Source organism: Microtus ochrogaster, unplaced genomic scaffold (assembly GCF_000317375.1).
Source record: "Microtus ochrogaster isolate Prairie Vole_2 unplaced genomic scaffold, MicOch1.0 UNK18, whole genome shotgun sequence".
Lineage (NCBI taxonomy): Eukaryota > Metazoa > Chordata > Mammalia > Rodentia > Cricetidae > Microtus > Microtus ochrogaster.
Genome location: NW_004949116.1, coordinates 1336005 through 1354465, shown reverse-complemented (window position 1 = coordinate 1354465; position 18461 = coordinate 1336005). Strand labels below are relative to the sequence as shown.

General features: G+C 39.4%; 1 protein-coding gene across 10 annotated transcripts in view; it reads left to right on the top strand.

The window, feature by feature from the left end:
* Kmt2c (lysine methyltransferase 2C) overlaps nucleotides 1–18461 on the top strand; it is a 171816-nt gene that overhangs the window by 140545 nt on the left and 12810 nt on the right. For 5 of the 10 annotated variants that reach the window (XM_013353872.2, XM_013353875.2, XM_013353876.2 and 2 more), the window contains 11 exons: nucleotides 892–2607; nucleotides 6297–6509; nucleotides 7215–7379; nucleotides 8765–8906; nucleotides 9032–9179; nucleotides 11402–11580; nucleotides 11702–11838; nucleotides 12844–13093; nucleotides 14202–14341; nucleotides 14764–14871; nucleotides 16938–18054. In XM_013353872.2, coding sequence (XP_013209326.1) covers nucleotides 892–2607; nucleotides 6297–6509; nucleotides 7215–7379; nucleotides 8765–8906; nucleotides 9032–9179; nucleotides 11402–11580; nucleotides 11702–11838; nucleotides 12844–13093; nucleotides 14202–14341; nucleotides 14764–14871; nucleotides 16938–18054 — 4315 coding nt within the window. The remainder of the gene's footprint in view (nucleotides 1–891; nucleotides 2608–6296; nucleotides 6510–7214; nucleotides 7380–8764; nucleotides 8907–9031; nucleotides 9180–11401; nucleotides 11581–11701; nucleotides 11839–12843; nucleotides 13094–14201; nucleotides 14342–14763; nucleotides 14872–16937; nucleotides 18055–18461) is intronic. The other 5 variants (XM_013353873.2, XM_026789400.1, XM_026789399.1 and 2 more) reach the window with 5 other exon arrangements.

The following is an 18461-nucleotide window of genomic DNA, read 5'->3' as shown; positions in this document are numbered from 1 at the left end:
AGAAATTATTATTTGAATGTGCCACCAATCAAATCTAGCGTTTTACCAGTCTTTTAAATCTGAGAGAGGAAATGGCATATTTGCCAATAATTCTTTTTTTTTTTTTTTGGTTTTTCGAGACAGGGTTTCTCTGTGGCTTTGGAGCCTGTCCTGGAACTAGCTCTGTAGACCAGGCTGGTCTCGAACTCACAGAGATCCACCTGCCTCTGCCTCCCGAGTGCTGGGATTAAAGGCGTGCTCCACCACCGCCCGGCTTTTTTTTTTTTAATAATTCTTATTTTAAACATCATTTTATGTAATTAAAAAATGGAATTTTAGCCAGATGTGGTGGTGCATATCTTTAATGCCAGTATTAGGAGGCAGAGGCAGGCAGATCTCTGAATTTGAGGCCAGCCTGGTCTACAAAGTGCATTTTAGGACAGCCAGTGCTATACAGAGAAACCCTTTCTCAAAAAGCAAAACAAAACAAAAAATCTTATTAAATGGTTACAATTTTAGTAATTATTCTTACCTTGTATATTAATGTGACTTCTATGACATATTTTGTTGTTTTGTTTTATCTTACTGTTAGATGTGTTGTGGTTTAAATAACATGAATTTAATACTTATTTCAGAAAATTAGTTTTGAATTTTTTGTGGATATTTAATATGTGAAGAACTTTCACAAGTAAAAAATTATTTTAATTTTGTTTGTGTATACATATTCAAATGTAGTACAGCATACATATGGTCACAAGGTTTAGGAATTGGATGTCTGCCTCTATCATGTGCATTCCAGGTATCTAACTCAGATCATATGCCACCAAAACTATCACCAGTATTTTAGTATAGTACCTGCCTTAGTAACATTTATAGTACCTGCTTTAGTAATAATTACTTTTATTGTTTCAGATTCGTAAACAACAGAAAGAGCATGCTGAATTGATTGAAGATTATCGGATCAAACAGCAGCAACAACAACAACAGCAGCAACAGTGTACCCTAGCCCCTCCCATCCTTATGCCAGGGGTTCAGCCACAGCCACCTCTTGTTCCAGGTGCCACTCCACCCACCATGAGCCAACCCACCTTCCCCATGGTGCCACAGCAGCTTCAGCAGCATGCAGCAGTCATCTCTGGCCATTCCAGCCCTGCTAGAATGCCCAGTTTACCTGGATGGCAACATAACAGTGCTCCTGCCCACCTCCCCCTTAACCCTCCTAGGATTCAGCCCCCAATTACCCAATTATCTATAAAAACTTGTGCACCTGCTCCAGGGGCAGTGTCAAGTGCAAATCCACAGGGTGGACCACCACCTCGAGTGGAATTTGATGACAACAACCCTTTCAGTGAAAGCTTTCAAGAGCGGGAACGAAAGGAACGCTTACGAGAACAGCAGGAAAGGCAGCGAGTCCAACTGATGCAAGAAGTAGATAGACAGAGAGCTCTGCAGCAGAGAATGGAGATGGAGCAGCATGGTCTGATGAGTGCTGAGCTTGTCAACAGGACCCCTGTGTCCCAGATGCCGTTCTACGCTTCTGAGAGACCCTGTGACTTTTTGCAATCCTCAAGACCCCTTCAGCAGTCTCCACAACACCAGCAGCAAATGGGGCCAGTTTTACAGCAGCAGAATGTTCAACAAGGGTCTGTTCATTCACCCCCAAACCAAACTTTTATGCAAACCAGTGAGCGAAGGCAAGTAGGACCTCCTTCCTTTGTTCCAGATTCACCATCTGCTCCTGGGGGGAGCCCAAACTTTCATTCTGTTAAGCAAGGACCCGGAAGTCTTTCTGGGTCCAGCTTTCAGCATTCTCCATTGAGGCCTCCATTCCCACCAGTTTTATCAGGAACACCTCCAGGAGCTAATAGCAATGTCCCAAGTGGCCAAGACCCTGCTGTAACCCAGGGCCAAAATTATCCAGGATCAAGCCAGTCTCTCATTCAGTTGTATTCTGACATAATCCCAGAAGAAAAGGGGAAAAAGAAAAGAACAAGAAAAAAGAAAAAAGATGATGATGCAGAATCCACCAAAGCACCGTCAACCCCTCACTCAGACTCAACTGCTCCACTCACCCCAGGCATCTCTGAAACTACCTCCACTCCTACAGTGAGCACACCCAGTGAGCTTCCTCAGCATAGAGAACAAGAGGCAGCAGAGCCAGTTTGCCCACCCACTCCCAGTATCGCAGCAGGTCAGCCCAGTATAGAGTCGGAAAATAAACTTCCCAGCAATGAATTCATAAAGGGCACTCTAAATCAACAGACACATGTTAATCCAGATGCAGACAAGAACCCCATGGAACCCCCCAGCAAAGCTGAAGAAATAAAGCTGGAAAAGGTTGAGGCAGAGTCATGCCCACGTCAGGAGGAGGCCCCTGTGGAAGAGAAAACTGGTAGTAATATTGAAGACACCATGGCTGGTCCTGTCTCCTCAGTACAGTGTCCTTCCCATTCTGCCAGAGCCCCTGTTACCAAAGGAGATACAGGAAATGAACTACTGAAACACTTGTTAAAAAATAAAAAGGCCTCTTCCCTTCTCACCCCAAAGCCTGAGGGCACTTTGTCTTCAGGGGACAGCTCTGCAAAGGATGGTAAACTGGCTGAGAAGCAAAACCCAGCAGAAGGATTGGTAAGTGTCAGTTGTGAAAACTGTAACTCACCTTTGTTTTCAAGCTATTTTAGTGGATTAGTATCAGCAAATTACTATATAAAACTATTTTGCAGCTTTTTTAATTCTAAAGAAGCATTTTTTTATTTCTATGGAACCCTGTTTTTGCTTGTATTTACAAAATATATGAGTAACTTTTTGCTTGTGATATAAAACAAACATATTGTTGTAATGTATGCCTTTCAGCTGGTTATCACAACCGAGTTGGACTAACTATAGCAAAGGAAGTATTATGAACCTTTATAAGTGCATAATTTCCATTAGCCTCTTTAAAATTTAGAAGATAGCTCCTGCACTTGTCTTACTTGCCTTGAGTACTCTCAGGGATCACCCTTATTGGGAACCTATGGTGTCATAAAGCACACGATTTTAGATGTGGATACTATTTCCATCTTTGTAGTTTTCTATGTATCGATATTCTACCCATTTTAAGTGTTAACATTGGTCTTGCTTTTCATTTCTATGACAGACAATTTTCAGAACACACTTTGATTACAGGGTAACCCCATTTCAGTGAACTTCATTAAGGTGTTCCACAAGCAGGTGTTCTCTGTCTTTGGAATAGGTCTGTTTGTTGCTTTGCTCCTTGTCTTTTATAGATAGTGATGATTTAATGCACTCACACAGCTTCCCTGGGGTGCTGCTCAGTTGGAATTTTATAATTTTCATATTTTACTTGACGTGCAGTAGTATTCTTTCTTTTCCAAACTTGCAATTTTAAGAACGATGACACTTATCTTCTTACAAGGATTGGCTGTAATTGGCTGGCTGTAATCTTTCTCTGTTGTCACCTATCATTAGGTAGAGATTGAGTGTTGCTCCAGCAGTTGTTACTTTTGTCTAATTTGCGGTTGTGGTCTCTTCCTTCTTTTAATTTATTCTTTGAGAGTTTCATGCATGCATACAGTGCATCTTGTGGTTGTGCTTTTCTAGTTGTTTGTTACCAGTAAATATGCTGCCCTGGCCCAATCCCTGGCTGCTGTCTCTAAGACATTTTGCCTCTGGGAATGCTGAATGCCCTCATCCCCAGGACCTTGGTCCCATGCCCAGTGTGCTCTCTGTTCCATGTGCTGCACCCCCTTCTTTTCCCCTATCTTTTCCTAATTTCTTTTTCTTTTGTGAAACTTGGTTCTGAAATCTTGTAGAGGGGGCTGGAGAGATGGCTCAGTGGTTAAGAGCATTGCCTGCTCTTCCAAAGGTCCTGAGTTCAATTCCCAGCAACCACATGGTAGCTCACAACCATCTGTAAAGAGGTCTGGCACCTTCTTCTGGCCTTCAGGCATATACACAGACAGAATATTGTATACCTAATAAATAAATAAATATTTTTAAAAAATGAAATCTTGTAGATAACTTCCTGACTTGACCAATCACAGATGTGTGTGGATCATGTGTTCACATCACATCTGCTATGGCATTACTCACATAGTATCTACCTTCAGCATGTTCATACTAAAATTTGTGCCATACAAGAATGTTTAATGGCACAGAGAAGCAGGCACATGTCAAATATAAAAAGCAGAAACTAATTTATGATTATGAGCACAAGGTATAAACCCCTCTGATTAAAACAAAACAACAAAAGCCATGTGAAGCTATACATGGTGGTACTCGCCTATAATCTCAGCACTCAAGAAGCTGAGTGAGGCAGGAAGATTGCTGCAAGTTTGAGGCTAGCTTGAGCTACAAAATAAAACTTATTCAAAACATAAAAATAATATAAAAATAAAATAAAATAATTTACTTGTACTTTAAAATAGTTATATCTGCTTTTAGGATAATTGTGAAAATTAGAGATAATGTCTGAAAGCATTTAAAGTGGCTGAGGTGTGCGTACTTAAGGTATGCTTTCCTGGTCAGTCTCTCATAAGCCAATTACAGAATTCTTAGGCCTTTGCAACTGAAAGTTCACTCCTTGAGGACCAGCAGCATGCACGTCACCTGGGGTGGTTTTACAAAATGCCAGATTTCTTGTGCTGCTATAGTTGTAAAGTCAGAATATATCATTCATCAAGATTCCCCTGGTAATAATGATGTGCTAATGATGGGGAAATGCTGCAGGCTTCCTTACACAATCATGGTAGCCCTGGTAAGGCAGAGATTGCTGGTTCATTTGGTTTAAGGTTGGGTCAAGGGGAAGGGCTGCTTTGTTTCTCTGTACTGCTCTTGGAGAATCAGGGATCTACCCAGGCACAGTCAATGCAAGTCCGCTTCAACTTCCTCTGTTCTTTGTATGAGCTAAGAATGGGTTGGTTTTTTGTTTTTTGGGTTTTTTTTTTTTTCTAATGGTTGGGAGAAACCTAAGAAAAGGTAGTCATTTATGATAAATGAAAATCTTTTGAAATTTTAATTTGTCCATGAATTTTAAAGGTTTTATTGAACCATGGCCAATTCATTTGTAAAAAGCATATGGCTTCTTTTTTAGTACTAGATCAGAGCCAACAGTTAAGACAAACTGTATAGCTCATAAGATAAAATCATTGCCCTATTTCCCTTTATCTAGAATTTTGTCATCAATATGATATTAGAACATAACTAGAAACTATAATTTTTGAAACATTCAAAAATTATATAAAACTAAGTTTTATAAACTATAAATTATATAATTTTATAAAACTATAAATTTGGAAACATTCAAAAATTATACACAGAATTGATTTACTAAGTTTTGCAACTATAGTTATCAGTAGCAAGCCACTAATATTAATTTTAGAAATAAGAAAGCATGAAAAATATTCATATGTTTTGATATTGGTACCTATAGTCAACTGAAACCTTTTTCAAGGCCTGTATTACTCTTACTTCTTTGTAACAGTGAAGGCAAAAGGAAAGGAAAGGAAACTAGACACAGAGATAGATTCTTGTAGAAGACTTGAGTTTAGTTTCTGCACCCACATAGTGGCTTGTAACCATTTGTAACTACAGTTTCAAAGGATCAGTGCTCTCCTGACCTCCACAGGCACCAGCCATGCATATGGTCTATATACAATGTATACATACAGATAAAACATCCACACACCTCCATAAACAAAATAAATATATCTTTTTAAAAGCAAAGGAAAGATTAATTTGCTATCATCTGATTTCTCTTTCTTTTTTTTTTTTTTTGAATAAGTATATAGCCATTAGGTTTTCATTCACATGTAGGATTTGGCACTAGTTTGAGGGTCAGTATGACATCTTACTACTTTCTAGCAGCTGTTCTCTCACCTCAGATGCATGGGCTTTAAAATGTTCCTGGAACCTATGAATTAGCTCCAGATCTCAGATTTCAACAGTTCCTAGCTCTTATGGGGGATCAAAAATAAATCACCAAGGCACAATAATTTGGTACAAGTAAATGTACCAAAGCTGCCCAGTCATTTGGCTTGGTGCCTCCTTGACTTCAGCGTAGATAGTGAGGAGTCATACTTCATTAATCTATCTAGGAGTTTCAAACTTCCCTACAATGCTGAGGCTGGCTATTTTTCATATTTTAATATACCTGAATGCAGAGGGTATTATTTCAGAAAACCTCACTGTGTAACTTCCCTTCTTAACATGTGATGCCATGTTAGAAATGTGAGTCACAGGATGGAGCTGGTCTAGCATGAACTAAGAATCAAACATGTGGGTAGTTACTTACTTCTTAACCTTTCCAATTACATTAGCAAACTTTGGGGGCTCAAATGCAAGGTGGTTTTGGAGGTGGCAACAACCAGTTGCCAAAATCAGATGGAGGAAGTGAAACCAAGAAACAGCGAAGTAAACGGACTCAGAGGACGGGGGAGAAAGCAGCACCTCGCTCAAAGAAAAGGAAGAAGGATGAAGAGGAAAAGCAGGCTGTGTATTCCAGCTCTGACTCCTTCACCCACTTGAAACAGGTGAGCTGTCAGAACAGCCCTTGCCACTTCCAGGAGGGGAGAGAGCAAGTGCTTTTTCAGCCCTATGAAACGGAGGCTTTCACTTAATTACAATTGCAGCTAGTTCCTAATTAAAATAGAGAGCTCAGGGATAAAGGGCATCTGGAAAGGAAACTAATAAACCTTGTTTGCTAGCAAACCTGCACTTTATCTTATTGGCACTTGAGATTTATATTCCAGTAGATGGATCGGTAGATGATGGTCAAGATTTATGTATGTTCAAAAGGAGCAGCCTCAATACTAGGAAGCGTTGTTTCCCCATTTCTTGTGACTCTGGGCCCAAAGAAATGCAGCCGTGGACTCTCATTTAAACTCTGCTTGTTATACTTTTGTGGTTTTACAAATGTGGGGAGGGGACACACCTCACACCTTCCCCAACCCCCATTCCCATTGACAGTGCCTGGCCTCAGTTCATGGCCTGGTTCTTACTGAAAAAAGATAAGGAGCATGTTTTTGGTAAGGCACATGTTGGCATCTCTTTAACAGATGGGAATAAAACTTATTTGACATATATCCCAGAGATTCTGTAGTTCCCAGTGTTTTGAATCTTGAAATTTTTAAGTCTTATTTTTCACAATCCTTATTTGACTTCAGGTCTTAGGAAGCCCCCAAACACTTCCATGTTTGTTAATCATGTACATTACTTTTAAATGTGTTTTTTAATAGCAGCTCTCTCTGCTCCCTCTAATGGAACCGATCATTGGAGTGAACTTTGCGCACTTTCTTCCTTATGGCAGTGGCCAATTTAATAGTGGGACTCGACTTCTAGGAACTTTTGGCAGTGCCGCCCTTGAAGGGGTCTCAGACTACTATTCTCAGTTGATCTACAAGGTATGTTTCTTTGCCAGGGTGCCGCCTTGCTTCACGCTGGAGAGCTTCCCACTACTGAGGAGTGTGGCTTAGTTTTGCATCTAGTTTACATGAAGTCTCCCAAGTTTCACTGAAAGTTAGGGTCAGCTAGAAGATTCAAAGTGTATCTGGCCAAGTGTTTCTAATATGTATACTTGAAATTTCATAGACATAAGAATACAAATGATGGAAAATATTCATTGTATCTTTCCATGTTGAGGAAACATGTTTTTCCTTCCTTGTAACCTTTGTTAACTCTTAAAATGAATCAAATTGACGGTACATAGTGGGAATAAAGGGTATCATTAGATTTTTACCTTGGAAAATGAATTTTAAAAGTTTTAATATAATTCATCAAATAACTTAGGTGCTAATTGAAATTATGCACTAATTCTTAGGTTACCAAAATAGCATAAAGTCAATCAAGTTAATATTACTTCTTAAATATTTTTATGATTGCATTGTAAGATCACTTTACTTCGCATCTGACTTAAACAAAGCAATTATTTTGAGATGTCTGTGAGAGTGTCTGTTTTGCTGGTGGCTTTTCTTCTGTTATTAAGATAACTGTCTCTGTGCTCCCTTTGCTGTCCTCGTGGCCTGGTCTTCAGTTAGAACTCCTCAGTGCAGGCTGCTCTTCAGTGTTGCTTCTCTCAGTCTCCCCGTGCACTGCACTATTATGTGTAGTTATTACAGGGTGACGCCAGCACTCCTTGGGGAGACCAAGACTCTATGACAAATTGGCGACAAAATGGAAGGCTGAGAGAGATAACTGAAAATCAGTTGTATTTCTTAGTATATTTGGTATCTTTAGTAATTTTTTTCTCTTTTTACTTCTTTTAGAGATCTTGGATAATCCAGGTTCTCATCAATGTAAATTGCAATTATAGGTTAAAGATGACAAACTGCATTTCTATAGAAGTAGGATATATTTTAATGAAAGTTGAGTAAAGGAATATGTAACTGCTTTTTTGCAACTTATTCCATTTTAAAGCTGCTTTTCATTGGTTGTTGTAATCATGAAACTTAAGAAAAGTTACATAAAATAAAATTAAGTGTAACAAAAATTGGGTTCTTCATTTCAAAGCTGAATGCTCAAGCTGGGCCAAGTAGGCAATTGGATAACAACATCCCATTCTGATAACCTCATGGCTGTGTGTGTGTGTGCGTGTGTGTGTGTGTGTGTGTGTGTGTGTGTGTGTGTGTGTGTGTGTTTATTTTTGTGCATTTGGAAATGGAAATGCCTCTGAATTATGTTTCATATAGTCTTGCTTCCTTATGCTAAAAATTCACAGAATTAGGTTTTAGCAAGGTCAATGCATATTTGCTCAGTAGCATATAATTTAAAATTTTTTGGTCTCCTGCAGCAGAATAATTTAAGTAATCCTCCAACACCCCCTGCCTCTCTTCCTCCTACACCACCTCCCATGGCTTGCCAGAAGATGGCAAATGGTTTTGCAACGACTGAAGAACTTGCTGGAAAAGCTGGCGTGTTGGTGAGCCATGAAGGTATGATAACTTACACCGCTGAAGAATCTTCTTTTGAAAGCTGTGTATATCAAAATGTCCACAGAACTATACAGTTCCATCAGCTTTGCCCTACATACTTTGGTTCTATTTGTTTGCTTTTCCAGTTGCCAGAACTTTAGGACCGAAGCCATTTCAGGTGCCTTTCAGACCTCAGGATGACTTGCTGGCTCGAGCTATTGCTCAAGGTCCGAAGACAGTGGATGTTCCTGCCTCACTTCCAACACCACCTCATAATAATCATGAAGAATTAAGGTAGACGCTGGTGTGTGTGTGTATGTGTGTGTGCGCGCGCGTGTGTGTTTGTTGCCTGCATGTATGTCTGAGTAGTACTACTTGCATACCTGGTTTCCACAGGCCAGAATAGGGCACCGGATTCCTGGAACTAGAGTTTCAGGTTATAAGCACACTGTGCACACTGGGAATTAAACCTGGATCCTCTGGAAAAGCAGCCAATACTTTTAACCACTGAACCGTTTCTCAGCCTTAGAATCTACTTTTAAAAATTAGTTGCTCCTTTTAAAATATGTGCTTAGCATAATGTGTTTAGGAGTAATATATAGTATACTACATAGTATATATATATTACTATGTATATATGTACAATATATGGCATATACTATTTGCACTATTATATAGTATATAATATGTGCTCTATATAGTATAGAGTATGTATAGTATATATAAATATACTATATAGTATATAAAAACTTTTAAAGTATAAAGTACTCTTCAATAGAAACTGCCCAAGGCATCATTACTGTTAAAGTTTGTCCATTTTAATGTCTTCATAACTTAAGCATTATACACCATGATAATTAGAGATTAAAGTTATGAGAAAACCTCCATACCAAGTATTTCAAAGTTTTCTTTTCTATGCTGCTTGTGGGATTTGTTGGATTTATTGATACTTGTAGATATCTAAAATTAGAGATCAACCATCATAGATACCAGAGTGCTATCATGGAAAAGAATGTGTCTTTGATACAGGAAGCTCATCACCAATTTGTATTAGTTCTTTTGCCTCTAATAATCTTACTGGGGAATCAGCTTCACTTAGTAGATAATTTTACTCCCCAAGTAAAGAGTCTGTATGAACTTCTTTAGACTTATCTCTTTGTGGAAAATCTGATGGATCTCTGTGTTCTGAGATGTCAGTGTCTTACTTTATTGAGAAAACTTGTCACTGGACACATCAATAGGATAGAAATTTTTTCTGTAACCACTGGAAGTGTCACTTGTTGGGGTTTGGAATCCATGTCTCATTTCTCTTTTACCTCACAGCTAAGAATTCCCAACTGTATCAGTACAGTGAAATTCTTTCCAGCCTTGGGAAAGAATCATACTTGGGAATATGTATTTGGTGATCTAACACAATGTCTGTTTATTCCCTGGATTTTTTTTTTGTCAATTCGATTTTTAATTATTCTCTAATTTACTACAATGTTTATTGTTTTCTGCCTCCTCCCAGCCTCCCACTCCTCCCACCCTCCCCCCACTCCTCTCCCCCTCCCTCTCGAGTCCAAAGAGCAGTCAGGGTTCCCTGCCCTGTGGAAAGTCCAAAGTCCTCCCCCCTCCATCCTGGTCCAGGAAGGTGAACATCCAAACTGGCTAGGCCCCCACAAAGCCAGAACAAGAAGTAGGATCAAAACCCAGTGCCATTGTCCTTGGCTTCTCAGCAACCCTCATTGTCCACCATATTCAGAGAGTCCGGGTTTATCCCCTGCTTTTTCAGTCACAATCCAGCTGGCCTTGGTGAGCTCCCAGTAGATCAGCCCCACTGTCTCCGTGGGTGGGTGCGCCCCTCGTGGTCCCGACTTCCTTGCTCATCCTCTCCCTCCTTCTGTTCCTCATTGGTACTTTGGGAGCTCAGTCCAGTGTATTCCCTGGATTTTATATGACTGCCCAGTAGCCCTCTACATGTCTTTTTAAGTATAAGTAGAAGAAATGAAAGATAGAAGATTCATGGCAACATTCCATACTCTTAGCTTTAAGCCTCACCATCTTTCTGTTAAACCAGAAAGAACCTTGGTTGAGAAAAGGGAGTCTGCTCTCCCCCGTCCCCACCATTTTATTATTTAAGAAAATCAAGTGTCTACAGCACCACAGTTAACTGTTTTCTCTCATCTTGCCACTCTATACAACAGTAAAGATGTGTCTTACAACCCCTGTCTGTCTCTTAGTCTCAGTGACTTTTTTTTTTTTTTTTTGGCCAAGGTGTCAGTTTCCCATCTATGCTGTAGTCTGAACTTCTCCTTCTAGCAGGCCTTTAACTTCCATCTTAAGCTTTCAAAGGAATAGACATTTGTACTGTTTTGTAGTAAACTTATTTACTATGTTTTCTTAGCAGAGTAATAACTGATCTAGTTTCTGCTATGATTTTGCAATTGCTGATAGTATCCTTCCTGTGGTACTTGTGGGATTGGTGAGAAACCCCAGTGAAATTGTACATAGGGATCTGTGTGCTCCTCTTTCAGGATACAGGATCACTATGGTGAACGGGACACTCCTGACAGTTTTGTTCCTTCATCTTCTCCTGAGAGTGTGGTTGGTATGGAGGTGAACAGGTACCCAGATCTGTCATTGGTGAAGGAAGAGCCTCCGGAACCAGTGCCATCCCCCATCATTCCAATTCTTCCAAGCATTTCTGGGAAAAGTAAGAGATTGGCTTTATTAATTTAGTCTATCAAGTTACTATTGTAAATATTTTTACAAAATATTGTAAATATTTTGACTTTGGAAGCTATGAATACTCTTTTCTCTCCCGCTCCTTTTAGGTTCAGAATCAAGAAGAAATGACATCAAAACTGAGCCAGGCACTTTATTTTTTACTTCACCTTTTGGTTCATCCCCAAATAGTCCCAGATCTGGTCTTATATCTGTAGCAATCACCTTGCATCCTACAGCTGCTGAGGTAAAAGATGGCATCACATCTTATGCTGTGGAGTGTGTCCTGTTGTTAAAGCTCTATCAGTGACCCACAATGAAACAGAATTTGGGGTAGCAAAACAAAAGATACGGGTAGGGTGGAGAGTCGCTTCAGATATCCAGGCTGTTCTTTAGTACTATTAAGAGGTTTATCTGAGAACTAAGCCAAGGCATAAAAATAGGAGCTGAGAGTTCATGTACTCTTGTAAAAGGGTGTGTGTTTTAGAGAATTCTAGAAAGAAGCCTTTCCACAACTTTACATGTTGTAAAAGTTCACCATTGAAAAACCATAGTCAATAGTCAAGTCTATAAAACCAGTAAGCCGGGCGGTGGTGGCGCACGCCTTTAATCCCAGCACTTGGGAGGCAGAGGCAGGCAGATCTTTGTGAGTTCAAGACCAGCCTGGTCTACAAGAGCTAGTTCCAGGACAGGCTCCAAAACCACAGAGAAACCCTGTCTCGAAAAAAAAAAAAAAAAAAAAAAAAAAAAAAAAAAAAAAAAAAACCAGTAGAAACTTTCTCCAGGCAGCTGATGCCGACAGCACTTACTTATCTATCAAGGACTTGTTTTAAAAACTCGAAGTTTTATAGAGACATTTTGTTGAAGGTCAGATTTACAATTCATGATGTTTGGTTGTTGCAAAACTGTTGTGGACCATGTTAGACATTTTTCCAGAGCTAGATAGGAGTTTTCCCATAAGTACCATGAGGGCCTTCTCATTTCCTGTTGTGTCTTTTAGGCTTTTCAGATACTAAGGTAGCTAGAATCACTTACTGTTTATAAATCCCAATGTTAGTTGGAACCCTGAATATTACGTTTTATGAAAGCTTTGTTTGTATATTAGTTTATGAAATAATTTAAGTTTAAATAAGAGTAGTTGGGGTTTTTTATACAGTATATAATCCTGAAGATAGAATTATCCTAAGTATTAATTTCTCAGTAATTCACTTTTCTTCTAGGTGAGTAACACAGTGTTTAAATTTTGTTTCAGAACATTAGCAGTGTTGTGGCTGCATTTTCCGACCTTCTTCACGTGAGAATTCCTAACAGCTATGAGGTTAGTAATGCTCCAGATGTTCCATCCATGGGTTTGGTCAGTAGCCACAGAGTAAACCCAGGTTTGGAGTATCGACAGCATTTGCTTCTTCGTGGGCCTCCACCAGGATCTGCAAATCCTCCCAGATTAGCAAGCTCTTACCGGCTGAAGCAGCCTAATGTACCATTTCCTCCAACAAGCAATGGTGAGCTAGTGAGCTTTTTGTTAACTCCAAATCCATTCTTAGTTAAAAAGCCTACTCTTTTCGAAATTTTGATTTAATTTTTAACAAGTAATAAGCAATGTGTTTGTGTGTAATCTTTTGATAAGTTAACCTTCTCTGGCTGTTGTTTTCTGTGACAGGATGTGAATTTCTGTGCTCTGGCCTATGGCATCAGGCTGGCCTCAAGACTGTCTGTAGCCCTGACTGCAGATGAGGCCATAGATAGTATTTTGTTTGTCTGTTCTGCTCTGCTGCTGTTGCTGTCACTTCCTCAGTTAGTCTTTATATGCCCTCTGCAGGGCCTCCTCCTTTCCACAGGGATGCCTAGGTCCCCATAGCTGAGAACTAGCTCATCTTCTTCAGGCCTGCCATGAAGTTGCTTTTTCTAGCTCACTGGCATCTTGTGTGCCAGCCCTGTTTCTCACTACCTCCTCATCCCCCAGATTCCTTGTAGTATTTTGTCTGCCCTGAACTTTTTCTAGAATCTGGTTACTTCTCCTGTCTCATCTTTGAACTCTTTTTGAAAGTCACCTGTGTTAAAGTTTTGGACTCTTTGCCATTTTATCTACTGGCTGCTTATTTCTCCTTCCATTTTCTGCCTTGACCTTCACCTCTTATCATAGGAGATGCACTCTGTATATGTAGACTTGCTCTTCTGATCCCTCAGTCCTTACTCAAAATATACCTTGGTTCTTATTCCCCTCTGATGCTGTAAGTCATATAAGTCATTTGTACCCATTGCTCTTTATCTCCCACAGAACTTGCAGTATCACCTTACCTGTCAAGAAGTGGGTCTAGTCTCTGTTGATGCCCTGTACACATTTGAGGATCTTAGTGCTTTGCTTTTGTTTGATTCTTTCATGCTAGCTTCCTTTCCCAGTTATTTGGGAGTGGGTGTTTTCCTTTATTTCTACCTTAGTGTCAAATATTAGATGCCTGGTCACCATAACTTAGAAGATTTTCATTAAAGCATAATATAAAGTAAGTCAATAATCAATGTTGTAATTGATTGTTATAGTTTAATTTTATACTGTGTAATACTTGTATCTTTGGTCTGTTTTAATTGCTAACAAAAGTCCATTGCCTGTAGGTCTTTCTGGATATAAAGATTCCAGTCATGGTATAGCAGAAAGTGCATCACTCCGACCTCAGTGGTGTTGTCACTGTAAAGTGGTTATTCTTGGTAGTGGTGTGCGGAAGTCTTTCAAAGATCTGACCTTTGTGAACAAGGTACTTTACTCTTCTTCTAATGACCCACCCTATCTCCATGCTGTTGGCAGTGACTCCTGTAACAGAACAAAGTGCTTTATGGGGCACAATATACAATTACACAATATCCATATTAGGTGTGTTCAGCTTCAAACCAAATAGCTACAACACACTGTTAAATTGTTCATTGTTGAGGAACACATTTTTTAAATGCAGTGAGATTTGAACAGCGTAGTTTCTATTTTTGTTGTTGTTTTTTTAAAGACATTGGTCTCTCTCTAGACCAATGGCTGCCAGACGGTGAATGTTGGGTCAGTGCCATCACAATTGGAAGATAGAAGACACTCACTTTTGAATATCATCTGAAAACTAGCAGTTCTTGGGGGTACTGGTTTCATTAACATGTTTTGTTGAGGTCCCACATATGTCTCTTTGTTTTTCAGGGTTCCCGAGAGAACACCAAAAGGATGGAAAAGGATATTGTCTTTTGTAGTAATAACTGCTTTATTCTTTATTCATCAACTGCACAAGCAAAAAACCCAGAAAACAAGGTAAAGTGAAGTATTAAAGAGGGATTTCTGCCTCATGAGTTTACATGTCTCTTCTTCATAGAGCTCCTGTGGATAATCCTAATCAGATACTGATTGAGTTGACAGATAAGCCTGAAATAGTCTTCAACTATATTCTTTCCCTATTATATAACCTATTCAACAAAAAGTGGGAAGGTGCAAATTACATCTTAACACTCATTTATTTAGTGGTATTGAGGGTTGAATTTAGGGCCCAATACTTACTAGCCATTACTTACTTTACCATTAAGTTATTTCCTGCTCCTCTTTTAATTTTTGAGTGTTGAAGTGGGTCCTACTGAACTGCCTTGCACTCATAATCCTCCTGCCTGGGACCCTTGCTTGTCTGCCCATCTGTCTTATTTTTATTTTGAGAAAGAGTATTTTTGTGTAGCTCAAGATGGCCTTCAATTCTCAGTCACCCTTCTGTCTCAGCCTTCAGAGTACAGGGATTACAAGTTTGTGCCACCATATACAGATTAATTATGCTTTTATGAAAAAAATTCTTCTGTATTTTTCTTATATTCAATTTTATATACATGTATAAATATGTAGTGTGAATGTATGTGTATGTCATGTGTATGGTGCCTCTGGAGGCACAGAAGAGGACATTGGCCCTCTTGGAGCTGAATAACAACCAGTGAGTCATAAGCCACCGTGTGGTTGCTAAGAACTGAACTCTAGCCCTCTGGAGGAGCAGCTGGTGCTCTTAACTGTTGATCTTTCTCCATCCCCTAACTCAACTACATTTTAAGAGTGTAGAATTCAATAGAGCACTGGCACTAGAATGTTGCATTATACTAAATACAAACATTTTACTAAAGATTGATACTTTTATTTTATTGATCAGTAGGCTTTCTAAAAAATTTGTCTATCCTTGCATTGTACTAGAAACCATTTTGTGCATATTCAGCTGCTCTGTATATTTAACAATGTAGTTGTTCAAATGATGCATTTTAATGATGTATTTTGGACAAAAAAAATCCTGTAAAAGTAATACTGCCACTCATTCCAGCTTCAAGATAATTTTATTAATGTGACTCTTACACAAGAGTATTCCAAAAACACTACTTTTTGACATGTATTAATCCCTAGTACAATATAATCCAAGCTGACAAATAAATTTAGGCTTTTAATTAAAATTTTATTCCTAGAGAGTAGGAGTGGGTTTTTATCATGTAGCTTCTTAAGTGGATACTTGGAGTGGCCCGTGTATTTAATATGAGGTACCTATAAGGCTTTACTGTTCAGATTCTGATGGGCTACCCCATTCCCGAGAGGTACTGGCGCTTTTCACATAGCTCGACTCCTTGAGCAGCTAGTCTCAGCTGAGGGACTCAGAGAATCCAAGTTATTTACTCACTGGCAGGGTTCTCCTTTCAATTCTGTTCTTTCACACTAGTAGATTAAGTCCAAGATTAACAGACAAAAAAAAAAATTAATGAGTAGAGATGAATTCTTTCTGGGTGATGCTGCCACGTTCTTAAAAACATTGATCTGTTGTTTAAATTGAATTAGTTCTTAAAAAAAAAAAAAAACGATTTTTTGTTTTGTTACAGTTAGGAAGGGGAATGTCCCAAGAAAGTTCAAGAGCAGAACATTCTCTAAATTATGACTTTGTAGGAAAGTCAGAGACCCCTTTGCCCCTTACCTTCTTCGTTTTCTTTTCTTTTTTTTTAAAGCAATTTTTTAAAGATTTATTTATTTATTATGTATACAGTATTGTCCGTATTCTGTTTGCATGTGTGCCTGCAGGCCAGAAGAGGGCACCAGATCTCCTTACAGATGGTTGTGAGCCGCCATGTGGTTGCTGGGAATTGAACTTAGGACCTCTGGAAAAGCAGGCAGTGCTCTTAACCACTGATCCATTTCTCCAGCCCCACCTTCTTCATTTTCTGATACCCCTAAATAACCATCCTCCGGTCTACTTGTTATACCTAAAAATTCACTCACCTCTATGCCTTAAGTCATATAGTATTAAACTTCTCGCTAGAATTGCTTTGAGGACATGTGAATCCTTTTTCTCATGGTTTCTTTTTGCTGCCCAGGAATGCCTTCCTCCACTGCCACAGTCCCCTATGAAGGAGCCTTCCAAAGCATTTCACCATTACAGCAACAACATCTCCACTTTGGATGTACACTGTCTCCCTCAGTTCCAGGAAAAAGCTTCCCCTCCTCCATCATCTCCCATAACCTTCCCTCCAGCCTTTGAAGCAGCCAAAGTAGAGTCTAAACCTGATGAGCTCAAGGTGACAGTCAAGTTAAAGCCTCGGCTGAGGACTGTTCATGGTGGGCTTGAAGATTGTAGACCACTAAATAAAAAGTGGAGAGGAATGAAGTGGAAGAAGTGGAGTATTCACATTGTCATTCCCAAGGGGACCTTTAAACCACCTTGTGAGGATGAAATTGATGAGTTTCTAAGGAAATTGGGCACTTCTCTTAAACCTGATCCTGTGCCCAAAGACTATCGAAAGTGTTGCTTTTGTCATGAAGAAGGTGATGGGCTAACAGATGGACCAGCAAGGCTGCTCAACCTTGACTTGGACCTGTGGGTCCACTTGAATTGTGCTCTGTGGTCCACAGAGGTCTATGAGACACAGGCTGGTGCCTTAATAAATGTCGAGCTAGCTCTGAGGAGAGGACTACAAATGAAATGTGTCTTCTGTCATAAGACAGGTGCCACCAGTGGATGTCACAGATTTCGATGCACCAACATTTATCATTTTACTTGCGCCATTAAAGCACAATGCATGTTTTTTAAGGACAAAACAATGCTTTGCCCCATGCACAAACCAAAGGGAATCCACGAGCAAGAGTTGAGTTACTTTGCAGTCTTCAGGAGGGTCTATGTACAACGTGATGAGGTGCGACAGATTGCTAGCATTGTACAGCGGGGAGAACGGGACCATACCTTTCGTGTTGGAAGCCTCATCTTCCACACCATTGGTCAGCTGCTTCCACAACAGATGCAAGCATTCCACTCTCCTAAAGCACTCTTCCCAGTGGGATATGAAGCCAGCCGGTTATATTGGAGCACACGCTATGCCAACCGGCGCTGCCGCTACCTGTGCTCCATTGAGGAGAAAGATGGGCGGCCAGTATTTGTCATCAAGATTGTAGAGCAAGGCCATGAAGACCTGGTCTTAAGTGATTCATCACCTAAAGGTAAGATCTACTTATTTGCTGTTATAAGACAAATAAATGTTTCGTGTCAAGTGTTTGTTTTTTCCATGATAATTTCATGAGAATTTTTTTATCAATGCAAATCTTAGCCTCTTTGTATTACAACACCTTGTTCTTCGCTTTAAAGTTTATACAGGTTTAAACAGAAGAGTTGGTAAGACCTGCCTGTCATTTTACCTTAGAGCCCCCTCTCAGGGTCAATTACTAGAAAGCAGAGACCATATTATCTAAAGGATGTTAAGATATTATCTTATCTCAGCTTCAGATTTAGAGCTGGGAATTAGAAACTTGATTTTGTACTCTTGGGCATGTCTATCTTTTCATTTTTATTGATGTAAAAAATACTAAGTAGTTGCTTTTTTTTTTTTTTTTTTTTTTTTTTTTTTTTT